This window comes from Cyrtonyx montezumae, unplaced genomic scaffold (genome assembly GCF_038088225.1).
Source record: "Cyrtonyx montezumae isolate F1298 unplaced genomic scaffold, pur_monq_1.0 scaffold_8, whole genome shotgun sequence".
Classification (NCBI taxonomy): Eukaryota; Metazoa; Chordata; class Aves; order Galliformes; family Odontophoridae; genus Cyrtonyx; species Cyrtonyx montezumae.
In genome coordinates, this window is record NW_027072089.1 from 102,505,151 (window position 1) to 102,531,326 (window position 26,176).

The 26,176-nt window shown below is 37.4% G+C and overlaps 1 protein-coding gene across 1 annotated transcript in view; it reads left to right on the forward strand.

Annotated features, from left to right (window-relative positions):
* Positions 1-26,176, forward strand: part of CPNE4 (copine 4) — a 211,832-nt gene that overhangs the window by 119,659 nt on the left and 65,997 nt on the right. Inside the window, exons 4-7 of the mRNA XM_065752112.1 lie at positions 71-142; positions 3,407-3,481; positions 8,054-8,137; positions 9,006-9,095. Coding sequence (XP_065608184.1) covers positions 71-142; positions 3,407-3,481; positions 8,054-8,137; positions 9,006-9,095 — 321 coding nt within the window. The remainder of the gene's footprint in view (positions 1-70; positions 143-3,406; positions 3,482-8,053; positions 8,138-9,005; positions 9,096-26,176) is intronic.

Genomic DNA, 26,176 nt, shown 5'->3' on the forward strand with positions numbered 1-26,176 from the left:
CAAATCAGAAATCAAAATTAGACATATGTTTACTGTAGATTCTAAATTTTTGTCTTTTGTTTTTCTGCAGATTGTTTCTCAGAGGAAACTCTCCAAGTCCTTACTCAAACATGGGAACACAGCAGGGAAGTCATCTATAACAGTAAGCCAGTCTTAAATACACTTTAATTTTCTTGTTAGTTAAAGACAGCTAACAGGACAAATTCTGCCTAAAAGCATTACACTAAGGTGCCAGAGCAACCCTTGACTAGAAATCCCTTCAAATTGTTTATTTGAAAGATTACTTCTCCTATTTCTGAAAAATTCTTCCTATAATGAAATGGCAAGAAATAATATGAGATTTGTACAAAAGCAGTAATATTTACTACTACTACTTTTAAGGTACTTTGATGACAATGAGGTAGTTTTATTTCTTAATCACTCTATATATAATCATCTATCGCTCTCAAACTCTCAGAAATTTGTTTTGACTCACATGTAAGAGCATTTATGATATTGACTATGAACAACTTTACAAACATTCCTCGTAAATTTAAATATAAAAGCTTTCCATGGTTATAATTTGAAATTTTGTGATGAGGCTTTTTCAGTTTCTTTAAAAAAAAATTCACAGCACATTCACACACACAACTCAACACCAAATGCAGATGTTTTATGATGTTTGGTATTTTAGCTTTGTTGTAATGCAGTTACAGACTGGGTAGTTATAGCAGTCCCATGTGTGTCTTGAAGTATGAAAATCAGTGTATTTACCTCTCTTTCATCTTTCTCTGCCAGCTTGTTTGAGAGATCAAGTTTGTCTACACTGAACATAGCACGCTTGTGACATTTGCAGCTCTGCATTAAGACAGAGATTATATCAAAATATTCTGCTCAATTCCCTCATGGGGCTGAGAAGGATTTTCTTCCTTGATTTACATTTAGACAGTTGGGTTTCTTTTGGCTTGATTGTTTGGATTTTTTTTTTTCCTGTCTTCAGCCACAGTGAAGAACAGAATATGAGAAACAGTGCTTTCTGAGAACCCAGGGATTTTTCTTTTTTAGATGTCTTCCTTGGCCTCTGACTGGGAAGAGGTTTTCTTAAATATGTAAGATGAAACTCTTTTTTATTCTGGGTCTGGAAAGGAATCTCCCTAATTACTGTCTGAATAGAGACAGGAGAGAGTTTGCTCTCTAAATAAACCGATGTTTTTGCCCACTGGGATTTTTTGGTACACTTTACCTCATCCATCCCTGTGATGTTCTGGACACCCTCCTGTTTCGTGAGGGACACCAAGGAGTTTAGTCTCTAGTTCAGCTAAAATCTCTAAGCTTGCTGGGTAGACTCTTCTGGCAAGAATTTGTGGTTTCTGATACACAGAAGATGGGAGAGGATGAGTTAGTAGTCCCTGCTTGGCCTACCATTGGATAATCACAGTAGAACATGGACTGCAGTTAGCTACCTTGGCTTCTGGCCTGTGGTACAGAAGAGCAGGTTGACTTTACTCCAATAAGATAAAACTGAACTCAGACAAAGATTTCTGTGAGAAAAGCTTGCTGTCCAAACAGAATTAAGTGGAGATTGATTAGTTACTGTTATTTCTGAACCTGAGGTACATGCCAGATGTTTGCCAAAGCTTAGTTTCCAAACATGTTTAGATTACTGAATTTTGAGTTTTTGAAGGGATTCTGAAATTTCCCATCTCAAACCTGATTTGCTCAAATTTTATTAGACCATAGCATGCATAATATTTCATCAGTATGTTTTTATTGTGTGGCTTTTGGACCAAAAGAGAACCTCTCCGAGGTTCTCCAGTTAGAAGTCTATCAATCTTTACATGAAAGGTTCATTATTTTTGGTTAAAAGCACTTGTGAAACTTTGTGTGCAAATCCCACGGTGCTAGTTTTATTTTGTAGTACAGTATTTTTTAAGCTATTGGACTAATATGGAAGATAAATGTTGTTTCAGATCCCATGGGCCAAATTTTCAGCAAGTTCACATTTGCCTGGAACAAGTAAATCACATGTATGCTCCTATATGTAGGATTTTACTTTAATGCACAATTAGACATCTGTGTCCCTAAAGGGTTACAGGTGGACATTTGGCATAAGGAAATACCAGAGTTTATTGCTGTGAGCTGTCACAGCCAGAATATTAATGACTCAGGAAATTCTACTTAATTTATTGTCAATTACCATAACATTCTAATTACTTCTTGGGGATGCTGAGATACAAATAGAATAAATTCATAGGGAAAACACCTCTCCTTTCCACTTCCTGGAAATCAGCTTAAGTAGAGACACATCTCCTACCCTCTTCAGGGTCTCTGCTCCCCTTGTTTTCATCATGTATTAGCTCTGCCGCTTTGGTGAGGGGAAGTGTGGTGCAGGAGGTAAGGATCAGAGCACAGAGATTTCTATTTTGCCATTAATTGTTTCTTGTGTGTTTTTCCCCCCAGCAGCCTCTTGCTTATTTGGTTTTTCTGATCTGCTATGGGCTTACCCACAGGCTACAGTCCCATTGGGGCTGTCCCTGCTCCACTGTGGGCATACGCATGGGCTACATGCCAGATGTGTGGCTGTGGGCATGAAATACTCAGGAGACATGTCGTTTTTTGGTGTTATTTTGGTAAATGTGATCTGGAAATGCAGGGCAAGAAAATGTCAAACAGAATATAGTGTGGTTTGTTTCAAAGAATGTATTTCAGCAATACATCCAAGTTTTAGTTAATATCTTCTCAACTGAAGCATTTTAGTGGCCTAGTCATGAGAGATGCTATGGTATTTTACTTTTGTTTAACGACAATGAAGAGAACAGTGACTGGCATCTCTGTCAGTAGGGCTTATGTCATCTGAAAGACTCACAGTACATTATTTTAGTGCTACTGTCTTCTGACTCAGTTTACAATAAATGGTTTTGCAAACATAGCTATTACAGTAAAATTACACCAGGACAATTCTCCTACTGTAAATGCGCCTTTCACTGCAATTTGTGACAAGTGACTTCACTACTTTTTCCATTCATCTTGCTTTATACCCAAATAATCCAACTCGTATATTGCTCTTTTCTTCCCTTGGATATTGTGAGACTGAGTGGAATTCTCCATTGTCCCACCTGAGAGAAAGTACTTCACCAGAGTAAAGGGATTACTGAGGGATGTGGAGGTCTGTCCACTGACAGATATTGATAAGACATAGTCATATGATGAAAAATGATTCAGTTTTGGAGTCTTAATGTGTTGCCTCCCATCAGCTGAGTAAGGAGTTCACTGAATGCCATTAACCCTTCCTGATTGCAAACAGAAACATTTTAACTTGTGCTGCACTTTAGTTTCGTAATGGGGTCTATAGACTTCACATTAGAAAATGATGTCTTTCTCCATTTTCATTACACCATGAAAAACTCAAATGTAGCTTTCCATTTAGGTGATAGCTGAGGAATTGTCTGGCAATGACGACTATGTCGAACTTTCATTCAGTGCACGGAAATTGGATGACAAGGTAAGCTGCATGTTATTAACCTTACCAAAAGATATAAGAATGCCTACACATATAATTTGATGAGATTTTCACCTACAGGTATCTTTTGCCTTATATTATTAAACACATCAGAGATTTCAGATCAATGTTCACAATGAGGCTTTCCTTAAGTTGTGAAGTAATTAAAAAAACACTCAAGGGAATCTAATTAAAACCAAGACAATTTAATTATGCTAGAACCAAGACAATTTAATTACTTAAAATGTCACAGATCAGAAGTGCTTAGAGAAGTGAGCTTTCTATAAGCAGTCAAAGATGATACAGTTGAAGCAATCATATTTTAAAATAAAACTAAAATTATAGCTCACCCTTTTTAATTAGAAAACTCTCCACTAACTCAAATACTGCTCTTCATTATAAGAAGAAATCTTTTTGAAAGTACGTGATGCTGCTTAGCAATGCACACCTCAAGCAATACAGCCCAGGAAATCCAGGTTAGTACTTGTAAGGCACAGTTTCTGTTATCTAACTGTACTAGAAGAAACAATTATTTGAAATAATCTGGGGAATATCTTTTTAATCAATAGGTGTCAAAAGACCTTAACCTTCTTTTGGATAATAAGGCTTTATGCATAATTGAAGATCTGATGATTACTGCTGTTCTGGATCACAACATCCACTATTTCCTAAAGTCCCTTTCTACATATTAAGCTACTTCTAATCAGAAATATATGGTAGCCTTATACAAAATTTTACTATTCTGATGCTCTGAGCATGTAGTTGTAAAAATTTGACATGTAGCATAAGATCAAATCAATCAATTTTGGATACATGCATCAGATTTCCAAAATCTGTCTGTAACTGATGAATGGCATTTTAGTTTGTCACTGCAAAGAAAACCCAAGCAAGCGGAGAATGATTAATAGTACTGGAATTTATTTATAATATGTAAACAGCATTACTTTGCTCAGGTTCATTAACAATTGTAAATGATCAGGACCTTAATTTTTTCCCATCTGAAAGATGAATTACCTCTTCCTTCAGAGTTACTGGACTCTTAGTGTTGCTGAATCTTATAATTTATTTAGGCACAGATTTAACAACCTTGTCTAAAGACAGCTATCTTTAGACCTGATTTCAAAAGTTACACACAAGCTTTTACTGTTCCGTACACTATCACATCCAGAAAAAGGAAAAGATGTGTACAGCATTGTAAGACCTCATTTGTTCACTCCTTTTCCCCGATTTAAAATGTATCCAAGTGTAAATATTATGATTTCTGTAGGCTGTTGCTGATATTAACTAAAAGAATACTGCCAGGGTGTGGTTCAAAACTGGTCCACTGTTTTCTTGTCCATAGCTTCAGAGTATGGTTAACATATGGGCTTAAATGAAGGAGGATCATTAAGAAATACTGCAAGTACATGATCACTCTTGCCACTTTAACATGTTTAATCAAGGTGGGCTTTATCTGCTAAAAATAAATCCTTTATTATCTGCATGACTCTTCATCCATTATTTGACTCAAAACTTCTGTCTTCAGCTGATGAAGTCTGCTAGAATCCTCTTACAGTTAAAAGAAATCTTTCCATTTGCCCTAGCTAGACATGTGTCTTAAAGCTGGCTGAAACTTAGCTGTCTTCGTTTATAAGAGGCTATGATTTTGGGTATGGCCCTGAATGAACTTAGATATCAGTGGATGCAATGCACCGATAGTAATTAGGATTTGAAATTCTTTAAATTCCATATTTGCACAGTTTGAAATTACTTAAATTGGTGAAAAAGCTTGTGTTTTCCAAAGTCACATAAATGTCCAAAAAATCCATCAGAGAATAGACAGGATTTTACCAGATGGTCTCTTAAGTGAATTGTTGTGTGCCTGTCCCTACTCAGGGGAGTGAAGACCCGGGTAGAGAGCTCGCACTCTGCTGCACAGGGCCACCTCTGTCACCTAAGGGTTTCCCTGCACTGGTGTATGCGGGATTGGCAGAAGATAACTTGAATCCTTTTGTTCACAACTGAGGAGTAAAGGAAAGGGTGGGAGGAGGTCCTGGACATGCTTCAAGGATAAACAGTTTCTTCACATCTATTATTATTAGTGGTATCTTGAAGGGATAAGAATATTTTTCTTCATCCCTTTAAAGGAAAACTCCTTGAAAGTCAATCCAGATTGTAGTCCTTGAATAATTAAGGGAAAAAAGTGTGTACAACACATTTTTGGCAGATTAAACAAAATTTGCTTGTATAGTTTCACAGGCAGCGTATATTTGTTTGTCTTTAACTCCCTCCATATAATATTGTAAGAGTTTTAGAAGCACCATAAAACAGATAAACCTACTCAATTTTCCTTGAGGAGGTGGCTGAAACATTCAATACAAAATTATAAAAAGTCCCAGTAAGAAAGCTTTCTTTAGTTAACTGACTTTGCAGAGATAGAGGTTATAGTTTTATTGCGGTACTTGTTAGGAAGGTACAACAGTATTTTCATGTTTTATTGATGCCCGGTCAGCTCAGATGGCGTATCTTTGTTTCAAGAGATCCACAGAGAACACTTCATAGAAGGAACAATAACTTTTGAAAAGGTTCTATTGCATTAATAGCTGTGTCACAATTACCGTAACAAGCAGCTACATTTTTATGATAGCTGTAATAAATTATGAGCAGTGAGGCAGTTAGACTACTTTTCCTTTTCTAAGAGAGGCAGTTATCGTGACTTGAGATCCAACAAATGTCTGCAAAGTAAAAGCTACCACAGCTTCTCATGTATTTTCTCAGTGCTGAAGTACCAAAGAAATTCTTAAAAGCTGTGTCTCGATACTGATAAATTTTCAAAACTGATTAGTGTCTTCTGGATGCTTTAACTCTTTTCTGAGGGATCTTTAACTTAACCAGTAAACCTGAGCTTTAAAAAGTGTTTTGCTCTGAACATGAGCATACCAAAACATGTCAAAGTAAGTGCTCAGGAAAAAAGAAGTAGGTAAATTTTCAAAGTACAAGCCATGTATTGATTTTATTATTGTGTAACTGCTGCACATACTGAAACAACATATATTATGCCAGTAGCAAATGTATTATGTTAATAATTTAAGCATTATTAAATTATCAGAACAGTTAAAATTCGTTGCTGCTATTCTTCTTTAAGAAGGTGCTCTTGTGAGGTAAAGCAAAGCTGTTAGATTTAGCATAACAACCAAAAATTATTTAAAATGCTAACTATGCAATAGTTAAATATAAAAAAAATTTTGAGGACATGAGTCTTGCCCAACTCTTCACGATCCCTAGAGACTCATCTCCTCCTGACATTCAAATTCTTATTTCCGTTTTCAAAGCCTTGATTTCTTTACTTGCTTTGCCCTTATGAAATAGTAACAACATTACAAAAAACAAGTTTGACCAAAACGTTGTGCCCAGACTTTGACTAACAATTTATTCAAAGCTGTTCCCATCCCAGTGGCTATCTGTCCAGACAAAAATAAAAATGAAGGGCATTTTGTAAGGAGAAAATGATAGGAAAATGCATATTGGAAGCATTTTTGCATTAACACTTATGTAGACACCACAAAAACAGAATCCCTCACTTCCACAGACTAATGCCAAGGTGTGTTGTTTGGTATATGGCCTGCAGAGAATACTATCTGTATGAATAAAGTTGATCGTGTGGCTCTTTTGAAGAAGAAAATGAAGATGAGAGTCAAAACTGCAGGAAATGGAGTCCATTTGGGCTCTTGGAGCACGGCACAGTTAATGATATGAATTAGCTAGGTTTCCACTCCAGCTGTGAAGATCAAATGCCCAGCGACCCTTCTTCAACCCTGCCAGCATGTGCAAAAATAAAAAAAAAAGATATTGTTGAAACGTAAGAAGCTATGGCCATACAGAGTGTATGCTGTAGAAGACAGCTTAACTTAGGATTGTATATGAATATTTTGACTTACTAGATGATTGCAGAACCAAACAGAGGTGTACTATGGTACAGTGAACGTGTGAAACCAAATGCCTATCACAGATTTACTTGATACAGGTATGAATAACTTTTTTGCATTTCCCTGCTCTGTTTCTCCAATTTACATGGTTTTAGTTTTCACATTCTGAAGAGGACTTAACTTTTCTAACCTTCTCTAATCCATCCTGCCAACACTCGTGCTAGCCAGTAGCAGCATGATGTCCTGCCCCATTAATTTCTATTTAGGGAGAGTGGGAAAGTGCCATTATAGAGTGTGCTACACAGGACACTGCGTGGTAAGTCAGAAGATCAAACAGATTTGAAAGTAGAAAGAAACATGTTAGGTCAATGAAGGAGCTGAAGCTCAGCACTCTGGAGTGGGTGTAAGAAGGCAAAAAAACTGTGAAGTGTGATTTTACCTTTGTGCTGGCCATGACTGAATAGCTGAACTGAGAACAACAGCAGTGCCATGGAAGTCCTTGTGGAACAAGCACAAGAATGAAATATTGCTGAGGGATTCAGGGTGACTTCTCTAAAATCACACTGTTGCTGTTTTTTCATTAGCAGTCAGGAAAGTACAGGTGCCATATGTTTGTAAGTCTAAAAGAAAAAGAATTCTCGAGAGCAACTTGTCCTATGTTTTATTTTAGGATTTTTTCAGCAAATCTGATCCTTTTCTGGAGATTTTCCGGATGAATGATGATGCAACCCAACAACTTGTTCACAGGACTGAGGTAAGGAACAGGGTTGTGTTTACTTTCCAAGGACGTATATATGGTACCAGGAAGTACAGTTTATGCTTCTGCTGTCAAAATAAATAAACGAACAGGTCTTACAGGCACCCATGTTTAAAAACACTTCTATTTCATATGTAATTACTGACTAATGGGCATTGACTTACAAAAGAGTAAGAGAAGATAGTACTGAAGTTTAAATGAACTGGCAGATAGTCTGTCTATGAGTCACTACTTACAAAGATTATATTTAGTCCAAACCATGCTACAGAGAGTATCAAAATTTCCTATTAATAGTATGTTGCATTCACTCCATTTCTCCTAGCTTGCTATGATAGAAAGACTTGTAATCTGGGTTCTTTTGATTGTTTCTTATGTCTCAGTGCTCTTAAAGCTTCCAGGACAATGACTGGCACTGTCTTAAAAAGAGTTGTGGCAGGTATCTGGGGTTATGAGCCTGCTTATTGTGGATTCTATAAAGTCTTCTACTAAGGAAGACAAGTCTATGAGTTGATACTGCCCATCCTGATTGTCAAGGCCTGCATCTCTTCCAGTTCAGGGATGTATTCCACAACCTTCCTTCTATGAGTTGCACCCCTACTTGGTATGGCAGTACTGGAGCATTCTGTGTAGTGGAGAGGCCCATTTCCCATTCTCTTTCCTTTTTGGTAATTTCCAGACAAGATGTATTGGAAACTGCAGGTTGCTCCTGGACAAATATCCTTTGTATGTTGTTCTGCAAACCTCCAGCTGTTCTCTGCTTGCTTTTCTTTATGGTGAACACACTGTTTTGAAAATTGTGGCTGTTAGCATTCTGTTTAGAAATGTGCAAATGTTAAGGGTTCTCTTTAATTCTTTTCACTCTCAGGTTGTGATGAATAACTTAAATCCAGCCTGGAAGACCTTTAAAGTGTCTGTAAATTCTTTGTGCAGCGGAGACCAGGACCGCAGGCTAAAGGTCAGAAGCAGTTCCTATTTTCTGAATTGTTTTACTCATAGAAAACAAGACTTTGTCTGCCTTCTTTCAACTGAAAATTGTTATTCTGCTTTGCCCTCTGGCAAACAAGAGGATCACATGGCTGTTTCATGATTACCACAATCAAATTAAGGATGCAGAGAAGTGATAATTCACTGTAATCAGCAGATTATGCTCTACTGTTCTTACAGTACCTTGGAAAAATAATGGGACTCTTCTTGCCAATCAGTTGGATAATTTGAACCCAGCACCATTTCACAGAATAACAGAATTACAGAATTCTGGGGGTTGGAAGGGACCTCTAGAGAACATTGAGTCCACCCCCCTGCCAAAGCAGCTCCCTAGCCCAGGTTGCACAGGTAGGCGTCCAGACAGGTCTTGAACATCTCCAGAGAAGGAGACTCCATCACCTCTCTGTGCAGCTGTGCCACTGCTCCGTAACTGCACTGTGAAGTAGTTCTCACGCACATTTGTGCAGAACTTCCTATGCTTCAGTTTGTGGCCATTTCCCCTTGTCCTATTGCCACACACTGCAGAGAAGAGTTCAGCTTCGTCCCTTTGCCTCTTGCTCCCTATACATTTATAGATATCGATCAGATCCCCTCTGAGTCTTCTTTTTTCAACGCTGAACAGACCCAGGTCTCTCAGCCTCTCCTCATAAGGGACATGTTCCACGCCCATTATCATCTTTGTAGCCCTCTGCTGGACTCTTTCAAGGAGATCCCGTCTTTTTTGTACTGAGGAGCCCAGAACTGGGCACAGTTCTCCAGATGAGGCCTCACCAGAGCAGAGTAGAGGGGGAGGATCGCCTCCCTCGACCTGCTGGCCATGCTCTTTTTAATGCACCCCAGAATACCACTGGCCTTCTTGGCCACCAGGGCACACTGCTAGATCATGGCCAGCCTGTTATCCACCAAGACACCAAGGTCCCTCTCCTCAGAGCTCCTCTCCAGTGAGTCATTCCCCAACCTGTACTATTGTATGTATGTATATGTAACCTGTGTTATTCCTCCCTGGGTGCAAGACTACATTTACTCTTGTTAAACCTCATCTGGTTCCTTTCTGCCCAACTCTCCAGCTTTTAACTGGTGAACATATACTCAAAAGAAGTTCCGGCCCTGCCACCGTTTTATCTACTTTATCCTTTCTTTTCTGGTTGGAGACCCTCTGTAAATGAAATGCTTACTAATGAACTCAGGAAACATATATGAAAAATTGGTGGCCATGGAAAGACATATATCTTAGTAATGACAGTGTTGCTAGAAAGTGTTACTGATAATTGAGTACTCAGAGCTCTATGTAGAAACAGTTCATCTCCTTGTGGATAATTTTAATTAAATTGTGCCTGAATCATTTTTTTCTATTCTTCTAACCAGGTTTAAAGTTAATACTAAACTCTAAAACTTGAAGCGTTTACAAATGCAACAAGGAGCACTGTCCCCAGTATCTTTTAGCCTCTTGAAGACACATAAATGAATAGTGTTTGTATGTATTTTTTTGTGTCCTTTGTGGCAGCTGTTGGTAAAGAACATGAATCAAAGGGCAAAAAAAAGCACTAAAAGTGTGAGAAAGTCTAAAGGAAGAAGATGTAACTAAGAGATGTAACAAGGAAAAGTAAAAGATGGAGTAGTTAGAGTGTGGGATGCTTAGGAGGCCAGAACAAGGTGTTTTTGATGAGTGCATCTGAGATGCTGGAAGGATATTCAGTACCTCAGGTGGTACAGAGAAGCATATGCAGTAGATCCTTCCATCACTCTCTTAGATGGTAAGTGGTCAAACCAGTTGTATTTGGCATGCTCAGTGGGACTGAAACACAGCTGCAGAAGATGATATGGAGGCTGTTCTTTTCCTCACATCTAATTATCTGTTTTAAACTGCAAGAAAAATTAACAGTATTGGCTAAAGAGGATTTCTGACACAAATGAAGAAGTGTGTAGGAGTTATTTATTTTAGCATCTGTAGTTTGACAGTAATGTGAGATGTCAGGATAATGACTTTATCTTGGGAGGCTGCAATTTTCTAAATTAATGGAACAGAATAAATATCTACAAGTTACTGCCTGAAAGACAGAAAACAAACAAATTGTTCCATGTTGTATAATCAGTATAGTTTTCTTGGGGGTTGGGGTGGAGAGGGTGGAACTATCCCCTAGGTGTAGTAACATGACTGATATTAGTGATTTAAAGGAGAATCAAGGACGGTGAGCTCCATTGGTATCACTGAGGACTGGGTTGCTCCTTCCTGACATAAGGAAATCACTAGAGAAAGCAGAGAGGCTGCTTGTTTGGACACTGAGTTCCCTTCACAGCTCTGGTAGGGCGTGGAAGCTGAGCTACTGCTTTTAAACAGAATGAGCTCTGAAAGATTTGGAAAGGCTGAGCAACTCTTTGATCTACTAGAGAAGGGCAAGCTACTAGTGGAAGTAGCTTATGCATAAAGTAGCTTAAATTGGAATGAGTAACATCCATTAGTAGCGTGACCGTAAGGTTTGGAACAGGAGATGGATTGTTATTTCTTCCATTCAAATAAGTTTGTGTATATGTGGCCTTTAAATAACTTAGATGAGAAAATCTGGGAGATGTAAATGAAATGTGATGCTTAGAATGTCGTGGCAATATTAAGTCCATAAGGATGGAGAGATGTGATTTAGAGGTAGAAATATGCTTTAATATCTTTGAGATTGAGGTGAGAAGGTATTATAAAGGATAAGATTTCAACTTGAGCAGAAAAGATGGGTCTGGAAGTAAATGGGGGGATCTTTGTGCCATGAGTAGAGACAGCAGTTGAATTTGTGTGCAGATTATACTGTCTAAAGATAGGGTGAAGAGATATCAGAGTAGCCTTTTATGACTGCCAGTGGAAAAGATGGGGAAGTGAATGAAGGAATGGATAAGGTGAGAATGAAACCAAGTTGTATCTTATTAATCTACTAACAGTTTTCAGAGTAGTCTGATTCTGCAGAATGTATGTTGGGTTTTTGTTGGTGGTAGTTGGTTTTGTTTTTTATTTTGTTTTGCTCTGTTTTTGAGAATACGTTTTCATTTGAGTATACAAGTGTTTACAGGCCCTGATTTAGATGTCTGAACGTTTGCCTAAGGCTACAGCTCACATATTCACAGAAAAGTTAAAACTAGTAGTCTTTGCACCAGATTCTGCTATGCAGAAATACTTTGCAATTAATTGTGGCTGTAAGATAATAATCAAGCTTGAAGCTTATTTCAAATTCAGGCCATTATACCTTCTGGTGGGTGTAAGATGAGGCTGCTATGTTAGAGCAGACTCCAAAATAACTTGTGTTTGACAGATAGCATATAGCACTTGTCAGATGACAATTCTGTTTGCTTTCTATGCAGACCGTAACTTAGGAATTTGATGGCGGCAAGGACAAAAAAGTGTAAATTTTAAGAATCGGAAAGGAAAAATATCTGTGATTAATTTAGTGCTGTATGGATGTTTGCATTCTGATTTACACTGCCAAAGCATTACAATCTCTGCGCAACCATATTTGTGAAGATTTGACTTCAGATGTTTTATTTCACTGCCTAAAGTATATAGCATATGGTACTTGTAAATGTTACAAGAATTCCCTCTGTCATAATTAACATTTGTGTATTCCAGCTGCTGTGCTGAGCTTCAGCTTCTAGCAAGGATTGCCTGCTCACAGTGAGCAGTATTTGCATGAGGCTGGATAATTATGAACCCATACCTGCAGTTTCCTCTTGTTATACTCTGGAAGGCATAATCTAAGTTAAGGCTTCAGGAGGCAAAAGAGACTCTAGAATGGAAATACCAGTTTGTGGGAATTCTGCAAACAGAAGTAGCCTTCTCAGCAACAGGCCCATTACACTGCCCTGTAGGCTGTTTGCAGCTCTGAAACTTTGTCCTTTCATTTCTGCTACTGAAATTGCATGGGTACTGAGCTTAGTGGTTTGATTCGTGTTATGAGGAGTTTGGATTAACATTGCAAAAATACACTGTAATAACTCAGTTTAACTTACAGAAGTTCGCCCTTTGTTAGAGTTGTGCCCAAAGCAGCCTTTATGCTGTCTGGGCATTTGAAACTTCCCTATTTAAAATGTCTGTTTAAAAAGATAAGATGTGCAAGGTCACAAAAATCAAAGCAACTGATAATTAGGGTCTCCCTCAAAAGTCTTTTGTCATCATCCTTTTCAAAGTCTGTTAATTTGGATTCCTTATAGGCGGTTTAAAAAAAAAAAAAGTAATTTTGCTTTATTTAGCTATAATGAAGAGAGCAGTTATTTTTTTATTCCCCTCAGGATGCCTTCTAAAACTTTATTGCAATTATTACTGCTCTAGGTTTTATTATGAAAAAGCTATATTAGATTTATGAACCCACTGTGCTTTTCTTCCCAGACATTGAAACCATCTGAGAAGTCCAGTCACACTTCAGTGCCAATCATAACTTCCTTTAATGCTAATAGTACAGACAATTTGTGTATGCACTGAAGTAAAAAATAAAACTTTGATCCAAAAGTAGTGCATTGCCTTTCTAATGTGTTGAGAGACATAGTAAACATTGATAATTACTGACAAATAGGAATGAGGGCTGTATTATTTCTGGGAGCAGTTTTTATCTTACTCTGTGATGCTGAAGGACCTCTAAACTGTGGAATTTGGCATTTAGATTTGATCTCAGCATGTGAGATATGAAGCTATCAAAGATTTATTCCAAATCATGAATTGCATTTTGAATACGTCCTGATAGGGATCGTCCATTCTAATGTAAGTTCCTCTTGTTCTACTGGAGTCCTGGTAATATTACCTGAAAAATAATCTCTTCTTCTGAAGGTACTATACGTTTTAATAATTAGGGAATAAACACCTGAACAGATGCTGTAGGGGCACAGACCAAGCTGTGCAAATGGCATAGAGTAAGAATATCTTCTTTCAGAGAACCTCTCTGAAAGACATTCTCATAGAGAAATATAAAAAAAAGAGGTACAAAACTAGAAGAAAACGGTTGCTACAGGTGAAGTAATAAAAGAAACTGTGAAGAAAGGGAAGCACGTGCCATATTTCTGTAGAAAATTTTATCCATCTTCCATCCATATAGGGAAAATTTTCAGAAGAGCATTAATTACATATTTTTCTACCTTTCAAAGACATGTATTCTGCAACTCCATTGTTGTTGTTGTCAAATCATTTATTGTTTTCTCCCTCCCTAGCCTAGATTACAGATTATGGTCCAGATCCTACTGATATGTATGCATGCTATTAATGGGACCCATACCACTGTGGTTACCTGGGCTGTCTCTTACATCAAATCATAAGGCCTCCATGGTTCTCTGCAGCATGAAGCCCAGACATGTTACTACATGGAAAGATTTGGTGCCCTTGAATAACAATGGGAAGGTTGCCTCATTCTGTACACTTATAGCAAGGTTAAACCTTGGTTCAGCCTTTCTTCCGTATTCTCTCATGTCTCATCTTGAATTCTTTGCGTCTGTGAGATCTGATGGAGTAGGTACATATTAGCACACAGATAATTTGTTTGGTTTTCTGGTGAAGGGTCTATCTGCATGTGCTTTTTTTCCAGTGTGAGATGCATACAGGAAAGCTCATGCGACTGATGTTCAATTCATTTCAGTACTAAGACCATGCCTTTTTTTTCATAGACAGCAATTTTTTGGGTGGATCACTGTTAAGAAAGTCTTTTTAAGAGCTCTAAATTTTGCTTAAATTAATTAATATTTAATTAGAGAAAAAAGTTTATTAAAGGTCTGTAAGTGTATTGACTCCTCCATTCTGAGTTAAGGAAAAGCAAATAGTGGTTATCTTGATATTCTGAGTTATTACTGCATTGTTCTCTAGCTCAATAAGCTGTGGGTGACCTTTAATACTTGACTACAGCTGTGCTTATATGGGTATATTTTAAACTGTAATCCTTCAGTACGCCGTCAGTATATCTGAAAGACAGTGGTGGAAGTAACTGAGCAGAACCTGTGCAGAAGGCCAAGTAAAGCTTAAGAGACAAGCAGTAAGCAATATGTTCAAACAATTCCATTAGGACTTTTATTCTTTCACAGCTTAGCTGTCACAAAATGTTTGACACACTAATGTAGAAAGACACCGTTTATGCTCAACAGCTATTATTTGTTCAGGATTTTAAATACCATGTGGCACAAAGGACAATTCAAGCAGTATCAAATGATGATTAGAAAAGCATGAACTGAAGGATTTCACGCTGCTCTGTAAAATAATACTCATTTGTTGTCGCTGTTTTCTTTTTGATTTTAATTCCATGTAGAAAGCAACTGGCATCAAGAACCAATTACAGCTTAGGCTAGGCTTGCTGTTTATTTACTTGATTGGGTGATTTCAGTCATACCTGATTAACTACTCAGTTCTACATTTTCCCCTTCAATTTACTCACAAATTTAATGCCAGTGGAGCCAATCATTCCCTCCTTGCTTACCGCAGTGTCACTAAAGAGGCATTTGCATATGAAGTCTTTCTTGTGGAAAGTCTTCAACAACAAGAAAGGGAGAATCATTCTTTCTGTGTCTTTAATATGGATCTAAAGATGTCTCCAAAATACTTTTTCAGTAAGCCACTCTTTTCATTAGATCCTGGCATTTTCCTGGAATTTTCAGAATAATTGCCTCACCCTTGGAGGGTGCAGATATCTCTGTAATAATCTGAATAGTACTTATTAGTCATTTTAAGGATGTTATCTTCTTGTGAATTTTTGGCTAAGTTCTTATAAAACTGTCTGAACAGCTGATAGTTTTAGATAATAAACATTTCTTCTTGGTGGGCAAAAAAAGCACATGAGAACTGAGGCTTAATATTGGGATGTAGTGTGTATTTAGTACAGATTTATATAAAGTAACATACTGCTTAACTTAGAGTTTTAAAACAGCCTTCTAAGAGGATGTTCCATTACTCTGAAGGTTTTTTGTAAAATGAAAATAAATGACACACTGTAAAAGATGATATCCGTGAGACTGCCTTGCATAAATGCCATTCGACAGTTTTTCAGTAAATTATTCATTAGAATGCTACAATTCTTAAATGTTTCTCTTGCTTTCTCTCATGCTGTTCCTGATTTTCCCCGTGTGCCCGTGGTTGTAGAACCACTACACTGATCATTAAAAACTCAATGTTTGGTGATTGTTGGGACTTTTCTGCAACTACTCACCCTGTTTTGTCAGTTTGTGTCTATCTGTAATGTGGCAATCAGTTTATAATACAAATGCCTCCTAAAGTCATTAATTGCAGTAGTGTTTGGCACACTGTTTTATCTGAGCACATTGAGGACTGACCCAGTCAATCTTTGTAATGTTTCATAGATTTATACATTCATAGAGTACAAAGTTTAAGGCCATCCTTAAAATAAAACTGATTAAGTCCTGGTGACCTCAAATCACAGATTCTCCTCTCCCCTTTCCCTGGCTGTATTCATGATAAATCTGTTGCAGATAGTGGGGGAGAAAATATCACATTGCAGTGAAGATTGAGGACAGAGAAGTGAACTCAATAAATGAGTTTGATCCAGTTTTTGTTGGAGTAAAGACAACTCATTTTGAGGACTTTGATAGGATTTAATTTGTTCTCCTTTGTTGTAACTGCTGGATGTATAGCAAATTAATTGTCAGATTAATTAATCTAGGGTTGGGTTAATTGATGTTTATAAAGTGCTTTGAAGATGAAAAAGCTATCTAAATTGCATGTGTTGGCACAATGAGGGATGCAAGTGGATTGCATAAGGGAGAGATCATCATCAGTATGAAAGAAAAAAGTGATACTCAGATCTCTGAGAGCTTGGGCTGTTGATAAAGATGGTAGTAGGAGGACAGCGAAGCAAATGAGAGAAGGGAGCAATGCTCCCTTGTGTAAATCTGACAGTCTTGATTCCAGAATTATCCATGAAAGAAGAGACTTCTACTTCCCATCCTTTGCCAGAGTCTCCCCAGTTTGATGAGACCTGAGGCAAAACAGAACAGACTTCACCTTGGCAGTACAAAGAGCATTCAGTATGTGAAACAGGAGCAAAGAGAGGGCAAGAAACAAGCAAAAAATAAGTATGACTTTCTTTCTCTGATAAGAAGTGTCCAGCTAGTGACTCTTCCTTTTTTCTTTTTCTTCCAAATAATTTATACATTGTGTTTATTGTGAGCTTTCTTCCATACTGCATACTGCCTCTGTGGTTCTATCTCAAGGCAAACAAATAGAACATTCCTCAGCCTTGCTATGAAAGTAACCAATACGAGAAATGTTTTAAAGGGCTCTCTCTCTCTCTCATCTCTTGAGCTGTCTTTGAAAGTGAGCGTTAATCCCCTGGAATGAAACAGAGAGAGACTCCCATACATACTGCTGGCTGTAATCTCAGACAGAGGTATCTGGTTCCTTTGCAGGGCAATAGAAGATAAAATAGAAAATCCCATCCCTGGGACCATTTAAAATGACACAAAGCAAAGTGCTGTTATGTTCCATGTTGGAAAGTGGGGCATGAGAGATGCCATCGAATTCAGTGACTTCTATATTCTTCCCAGTTTTCAAATCATTGTGTTGGTAAGGCATTGAACACCATACCAGTATGAGCTGCAGAGCTGCTTACTGCAGAAGTTTGGGAACAAGTGCTACCATTTTGAATTATAAGAATAAAATGAAGCTCATATTTCACTGAAAAAGGATTAAGGCTTAGCTGTAACCCTGTAAAGCAGTTGAATGCTGTAGTGAGAGAATTTCAAAGTGCTCAATATGTTAAAGAAAATCCATGAATCTCATGCTTTCATGTCTACAGAACATTTTCCCATGTCACCTGAAGTATATTGTTATATTAATAATAAGAGAAAATGAAAGTGTAACCTTTTTTTTTCTTTTTTTTTTTCATTTCTTTCTGTTTTGACAGGAAATATAATAATGAATTTCCAGACAATCTCATTTCAGACTCATAAAGTAGCAAAGCAGTACAGTGCCTGCTGACACAAAACCAAATTGTGAGGACCCTCGGTTTCTTTTCAGATATTTTTTTACTGCATAAATTGAAAACTGCACACTCAGAGAGATTTTCTTGTTACTAAACTGTGTAATAAATGTATTTCTTGCTGTGAACAATATATTTGCACAACTTAAATGGACAGTTTATCTTAAAATTCTACTTATAAGTAGAACATAGTTTATATGCTAACATACTGCCACAAAAAAAAAAAAGTTTTTTTGCATTTTGCAGATAATAAAATATGTTTATTTTAAATTGGACTATTCCCAGGGAATGTGGCAGACTCAAATTCAAGACAAAATGATATATTAGTTTAAAAAAATAACAGCAAGTATCTTCAGGGACCTAATTGTAAATTGGTGCTTGTGATACTCTGGGCAGTATTTGGACAGAAATAGCTGTTAAGTGTGTTCAAACTTTAATATTTTAGATGGTGTCTCAGTATACAGGAGTTACATGAACAGTGGGAACTTTATGTCACACTGAAAGTATGTATTTAACCCTTCTGTACACAGTGATCTCAGTTACCATATGTTTTGATAAAATAATTTACAGATCTGCTTTTTCTCTTTGCCAAAAATGTTTCTTCCCAGCTAGAGACTATATGCAATTTGTAAAGCGTGCATAGTTGTATGTAAGCCTTACATAATGCATAAAGCTTGGTTGTATAATAAAAGTGCATTATACACTCTACCAAAACTATATTAAACTTCTCTGTTAGAGCTCAAAATGACTTTAGAAATGCTCAATAGCTATGCTCTGTTGTACTCCCCAGAGGAAACATTTTGCTGGTCATGGTCCTTGTGGTAGTACTGGGAGAAACTGAGGCTCTTGATATCAGGGATGTCAACGTCTTTATGGGTAGTTTTTGCTTCTATATCAGAACTTTTAAAAAATATGAGAGAAATTTTACCATAGTAGTTTGTCACCACTAGATCTGAGCTTTCAGCAGGATTCAATGAAAGATTATTGCAATGGGTGGTTGTTAACACCATGTATCGGCCACTCGCTCCAGGAGTAAAACTGGGGACTGCTGGGAGACTATAGTAAAATAAGGATGTATGTATCTTTTCCTTGCCTTATATCGTCTTTTCCTATATATTTTCTAGTACCTAACAGATGATATTGATGGTGTGCAGTTTTAATATTTTCTTACAGTAGATGCTGTTGCACCACTGGGCTTGTACTTTCAAGGTGAAATTTAAGAGTTGGTGTTAATCTGAAAGAGTGCTAGGTGACTAGAGATTAATCCTTCGAGAAATTGTTTCTGATTTCATCCTCTCAGATACAATTTCATGAAGTGGCAGAGGATAAACAAGTAATTTGGATCTTAAGTGGGCCCTGTTTGCTGTGTATAAATATGTCAACAAACCAGTCTGGTCATTTGATATTCTGAGACACCTGCAGTTACAGCATAGGGAATTCTGCTGGATACCTTCATGCACTTGTCCTGATCCCAACTGCATGTGCACAGCCTTCTCCTGCATGTGTTTCTTTTCTACATTAGCTTACGCATTTTTCGGGAAAATGCTACCATCAACAGAATCCCTGTTCGGTATCAGCTCTTGCTGGATTTTAATGAATTCATTTCTAGTTGCAAGCAAAGCATTTTGAAAATCTGATGACTAGATGTCTGGAAAAGCAGGCTTTATTGTAACAGACTAATTAAAAAGTAGGCTACTGACATTAGGCAGTCACAATTCACAGTGCCAACCTCACAAAACAGTGTTCCAGACTATGCACTTAAAACAGTGAACAGGGTTCTTTGTTAGAATTGTGCCAGAAAATGATCCTTCAACTCACGACCAGGTTGGAGTAAAGAATGTGCCTATTGTCATATTTCAAAGGCATTTTGTCAGTAATACCACAAACGACCATTTGTGAATTAAAGGGATACCTCAGGGAAAAGTTAAAGCATTGCTGCAGAACTAGGGTAAATACTAATAAAATAGTTGTGTAGTGCTGAAAGTTATGACTTAAACATTTTGCAATATTGACGCTAAGAAAGAAAGTTAGTAGGATGCAAACAGGTTAACTGAGAATGATTCCTGTTAGGAAGGTGTGTTTTTGGGTAAAGCCTCCCTAGCCTTTCTGAACTGTCTGGGAAGTCAGCATCCAGCCAAGGGGGAGTTCACCTTGCAGTTGACCTGAGAGCAGTGGGAAAAACTGTACATCTTCTTAGTTTATTTCAAGGATGAGATTATTCGACTATAGTTCAGCCCTTCTTCCATAGTTCTTCTGTGAGTCACGGATGACCCCAGTGTGGTATCTCTGCTCTGATGGTTGGCCAGGCTGGCTGCAGTGAAGGAAGCAGAAGCACTGGCCTGGCTCTGGCCATTCCCCATGCCAGTATGGGTATAGAAAATTCTTGCAGCTCGGGAGGATCCATTTACTAGTTTTAGACAGTAGAGGTAAAGCAGAGTAGTTTGTCAGAGCAAAGCAGAAGATGCCACACATGGTTAAGATTTATATTCTAATAGTGTCAGCCCCCAGGAGTACTGTGGGCATTTGAAACTGATTTTATGGCAACATTATTTCCTATCCCTGAGACCATGTCTTGTGCTGTACAGAAGTGGTGCTGGAGTGTGAGATAATGATGTGCTCATCAGAATGCAGTTTGTGCTTCTCCACACAGACTTATGAATATGGAAAACTTGCACAAAATAATTAAAAATCACTAACTCATACTTTAATCATCTCATACACATTTTAAAATCTAGAATTGTGATTTTTAGTAGCCTAAATTTGTTCACTGCACTTGAACCCTTAATCTCCTTAAGAGCTTTAAATCCCCAACACTACATAGCTTTAAGGTGACCTGCAAAAGCAAAATACAGAATCCTGGTAATGTAATGTTCTTTGAATGCTCTCCTAGGTAGACTTGCTTCTATTTTCCTGGCTGTTCAGAGCTTTAAGCATGCACTTGTAAAGTTGTTGACATTTGAGTTCTTTCCTTTGATCTTTAATGATACAGGAATAAGGGGCTAATCCTACCTTTCAGCCAATATACAGGTCCTTGTGCTGATTTCTTTGGCTGTTAATTTCCTGCCTTCATATAGAAAGCAGCACATGGTTCTCATCTTCACCGTGTAACTCATTGTGGTGGGAACAGCAATAGGCTTGCTATCATCAAGTCACAGATCAATTGTAGGATATATACTGAGATAAGCTTAAGAGGTAAAAGATGAAGTTCAGGGAAGGGAAAATAAACAGAAGAAAGATACTTCTTTCTCAGTCATGTATAGACAAGCTCTCCTTTTAAGAAAAGAGAGAGGTGTTTTCTGTATAGCCATGTATTTTCACTACCCTATATGACATTAAAGCAGCCTTCATCGTAAAAGACATACATAGGTTTGTCTGTGCATGTATACACATACATGTATAAGCATATATCGGTCTTTCAAGGAGTGCAGCATTTTCAGTGGCTGGTATGAGAATCAGTTCTGCTTGTGATGTTTTAGATGTAGGATGCATTTCCCCCAGCTGCAGGTGCAGACTGCAATGAACTTTCACTGTGCTACAGATTGCAATGAATTCTGCAAAATGTAGGTGTATTTTTAGTACAGAAAGCTTTGCCTACTTATTTGTTTGCCAGAACTGAGAGAAATGAAATGATAAACTTTTAGTAAGCATTATTCTGTAATGGTTGCTGACGAAAAAAAAAGAGTATCCTCTGACCTCCTTCCTTCACCTTCCATATTTCTCACTGCTTATGGGATATGCATTGCTGCAGTATCTCAGCACTGTGCTCTCACTCATTGGAAACATCCAGGTTAATCAGTCATATTTCAGAAACATTTTCCTGTATCTTTAAGGAGAGCTTGCATGGAATTCAGTGATGCAGCATCTTTTTGTGGCTTTTAGTTGCATACTTCCATCTGATGCTCTGTAAAGAGAAATTTATCTGTGCAAGTCCGCAACAGAGTCCTACAGTAAGAATCCCACAAGAGGACTCAGAGAATGACCTATTTATGCCAACACAATGATGTGTTGAAGGAGGGCCTTAGGACAGCAGTGTTTGCTCTTTTTCAGCTATACCTCTGCTCATTCCATCTTATGATTAACATTTATATCCCAAAAGCAACATAAATACTTGGCTCCAAATAAAATTTGTCATAATCTTCATCCCAGTGTTTTTCACAAAAACTTTGTTTGGTTCAGGTGAATCTGTTCGCCATTTTCATCATATAAGTACATTCAAAAACAAATTTCAATTTTTGCTACTCCAGACAGCATTTCATAAATAACATTTATTTTTCTTCCCATTTTCCTTTCACTTTTAAGAAATGGGAAATGAAAACCAGTGACCTTCGCAGTGATTTGGTTAGGTGGTGGATTTTTCTGATGTTTTTGTTTTGTTTTGGAATCGCTTTGGATCACTGACAAGTTTGTTCACTGTGTTTTGCAGCCGCCAGTGAGAGTAGCATTCCACACAGTTCCAGTACTGTGCAAGGAGACTGGATACTGTGAGCTCAGGTGGATGTGGCTAAAGGACAGCTTCTGTGTAGTAAGCATCTTGGCTGAGGTGCTTGATGCACCCTCACAGTTTGTACATTGTCACAAATTTAGGAGGAATCCATTTTGAACAAGATCTGTATTTTCCAGCTGCCGTAGGGGGCAACTAATTAGTCACAACAATTACAACCCCGTTTTTGTTTTTTTTTTTAGATGAAGTATCTCAAGTATATTCTGGAAATCTTAAAATACCTTGAAAGTTTGGAGTAGGACTGAAAAAGATATAGTTATTTATCTTGTGATAAAAAGTACCGTTTTTATCTGCAAGAGAATGATATCAAAATGAATATTACAGCACTGCAAGGAGCAACTGAATGTTTCATTTGCTGTTATTTCTTACAGTGGAGAAAAATAACCATAAACGAGCATGAATTCTTTAATTCAGTGAGCATGAACAGACTGTTATTATGAAATTAACTGTGCTTGGAGTTTATACAAACAGCTTAATACGTGGCTTCTTTTGTACTCCAGTTGGATTTCCTAAAGGCTGAACAAGCTTCCTGGAGCTTCTCCTTGAGAATCAATTTTTTATGTGTCATTGCTATGCAAGTAATAATTCTTTATTGCCTTTTCTGCTCCAGACATTTTACATACTAAAAAAGAGACAGTTGGAAAAAGGTCAGCCAGTGTGTTTTCTCTTTCTCGTCTATCCCAGGTAGAAAGTCCCTCTGAAATAAAACTGTAACTTTCTTTCTGGGGTTTGACTCATTTCCAGTGCATTGCGATTGCTCTACTTAAACATCTTGGAGAAAGGCATTTGTTTCAGGACTCGGATGTATTGTAATGAAGACATTTCCTTTATTTCTTTGTTCATGTTTGAAGGAAAATATGCAAAGTATTGTTACCCTGAACACAACAGTTAAGAAACAGCAGTTTCTTTACTCATACTTTCTGATTTTATGGCATTGGTTTTGGCTTCCCTGTGTTTTTACTCACATCCTCTTATCTGTTAACCCTCTTCTGTATAGATACTTACCTATACCCAGTATCTCATGGATAGACAGAAATGGCTTCCCGAGGAATTTCAGTGAGACTCCTTTTGTCAAGGTAGTTTTTCTGAGAGATGATATGAGTATGATTCTTATCTGGAGTCTCCATTGCCCCATAGTGATTTCTGAACAGGAGCTTAATTGTTTTATCCACTTCTCAGTGGTCAAGAATAAATATTACATTTCACATAATGAAAGACAGGATCCCGACCTGTGAAAAGTAACTTGATTTTAATATCCGTAATTGACCTTTCTCCTACATCATATTGAGTTTTGTGTCAAGCCTGCTTCAGAGCAAGTACAAATCTGAGTATCACTTCTTTGTTCTTCCTTCTTTTCTCCTACACTGCCAGCTGAAGCATGACAATCACTTATCCAAATAGGAGAATTATGTAATCCAAGAATGGTTTTGTTTGGAAGAGACATTAAAGGCCACCTCATTCCCACCCCCCTGCCTTGGGCAGGGATACCTCCCATTTGAACAGGTTGCCTCTCTGGGCAATCTGTGTCAGTATATCACCACCCTCACAGTGAAGAGTGTGTTCTTCACATCTACTCTAAAACATACCATTTTTTAGTTTAGAACAGCCCTTGACCCGTCATTATGATCTCTGATAAAGTGGCCCTCTTCACCTTTCCTGTAGACCCCTTTAGGTACTGGAAGGGTTCAGTGTGGTCTCCCTAGAGCTCTGTCTTCAGGATGAGCAAGCCCATCTCTCTTGGTCTGTCTCCTTAGAAGAGGTGCTGCAGCCCTCTCAGCATCCTGGTGTCCCCTTCTGGACTCCCTCCAGCAGGTCCATGTCCTGATGCTGGGGGCCCAGAGCTGAATGCAGAACTCTATGAAAGCTGTGATATTCAGGAATGGTATCTTCACCTTTTTCAAGCATGTTCTGTGTCAGTTCTGATGTCATGGTTAACTGACATAATATCAGCACTTTTACATTTTCCACAGATATTATTAGTTACATTTATTTCCAAAGCCCCCACAGAAGCGCTTAAGTATTTCCTTATTTCCACTATATTTATAGCATAAATAAGAAAATACTAGTGAAGTGACACACACCATAAAAAGACTTTCTGAGCTGGATTTAGATTGCAGGTATTCTTCAAGCCAGGGTCTATACTGAGGCACTCAACAGTAATCCTTTCTGAGTTTCAGAAAACCTGGAAAAAAACAGAATAAATACCTGGCCACCTGCTAATATTTCAGATTAGATACCCATAGGTTATTACAGAATTATGCAATAATTTAGACAGGAGGGGACCTTAACGTTTTGAATTAAATGATTTTGTTTACAGTATTTATCTTAGATGAATGTATGCAACTAGAGAACAAATATGAAGGATATTTTTATTTTCTAGCCCTCTCTCTAAGGTGGCAGTTAGCTGAAACCATTGACCTCAGTCTGATTAAAGTACTTTAAACTGAAATACCTTGGAGACTTTTGGCGAGAATTTTTTTAAAAGCCAAATATTTTTGTGCATCTAACCATAGGAAATCTTTAAGGATGTGAATTTTGAAGAGGTAAATTCTTAGAAATTCCTGAAAATCTCTTGAAGGACCTTAATCTAGAGAAATCAAAATCACAAGTCATGGATGAATGAAGGTGGCTTTTGAAGTTATTTCTGTATCTCATCGTTATTATCTTGTCTAGTTATAAATTTAAACCCTCACTGGAGCAATCTGACAGTTAAATCAACTGTCTTGTTTGATTTAAAAAAAAAAACAGAGGCAGGGATTGTTGTTCATGGTAGGGACCAATTAATTGTTGTGCTTGATTATTAATTGTTGTGCTTGATTAATTCCTATAGTATTTTTCAGTCTCTCAGAAAGACCAAATCTAACACAGTGTGAGCATATCACTAAAAGACACTTCTGCTAACAGCTCTTGATTTTATTACTTCAGCTGGTATCTCCTGGTAATAAACAGCCATTTTTATATAAGTGAATGAAAGATTAGAGACATAATGATTGAAAATACTATTTCTCTTCCTTTCTGCTTTCTTCTGTGTTTATTAAAGGTTCTTTCTTTATTTCACAGTTTCAGTGGGTGGAACTAATATCTTTCTTAAACACATTTACTTAATGAATTTAACATTCTGAATTTATTCAGGACATTTCCTTCAAGGATTTTGAAACACTTTACAATTTATTATTTTATACATTTGTGATGTGAAGAGAATTAATAACATCCTTGATCTAGAGAAGGTAGAGACCAGACTCTGTCAATACCTCTGATAATATTACCAAGAGACATTGTTCAAAATAATGAATCTGATCTCAGGAAGTTACAAAACTGAAATAAAATGATTATATTTTATACATTATTTATTACCTACTGTTCAGGTTTTCAAACCTTTTTTCATCTGTACAATAATGGAACTATTTTGTATGATGTGTAATGAGGTACAATCACAGAACTCTGGGATGTCAAACATAAGAATACCTGGAACAAATGGCATTGCACTTCTGGTTCAACACAGAGGCATTTAATCAAGAGGCATCATAGTCAAGAAGCTGAACCCTAAGTCTGTTGTTTCCTATTGCCAGGGGATAAAAACAGTGATAATGTGTACCTAAACAATTTGATAGA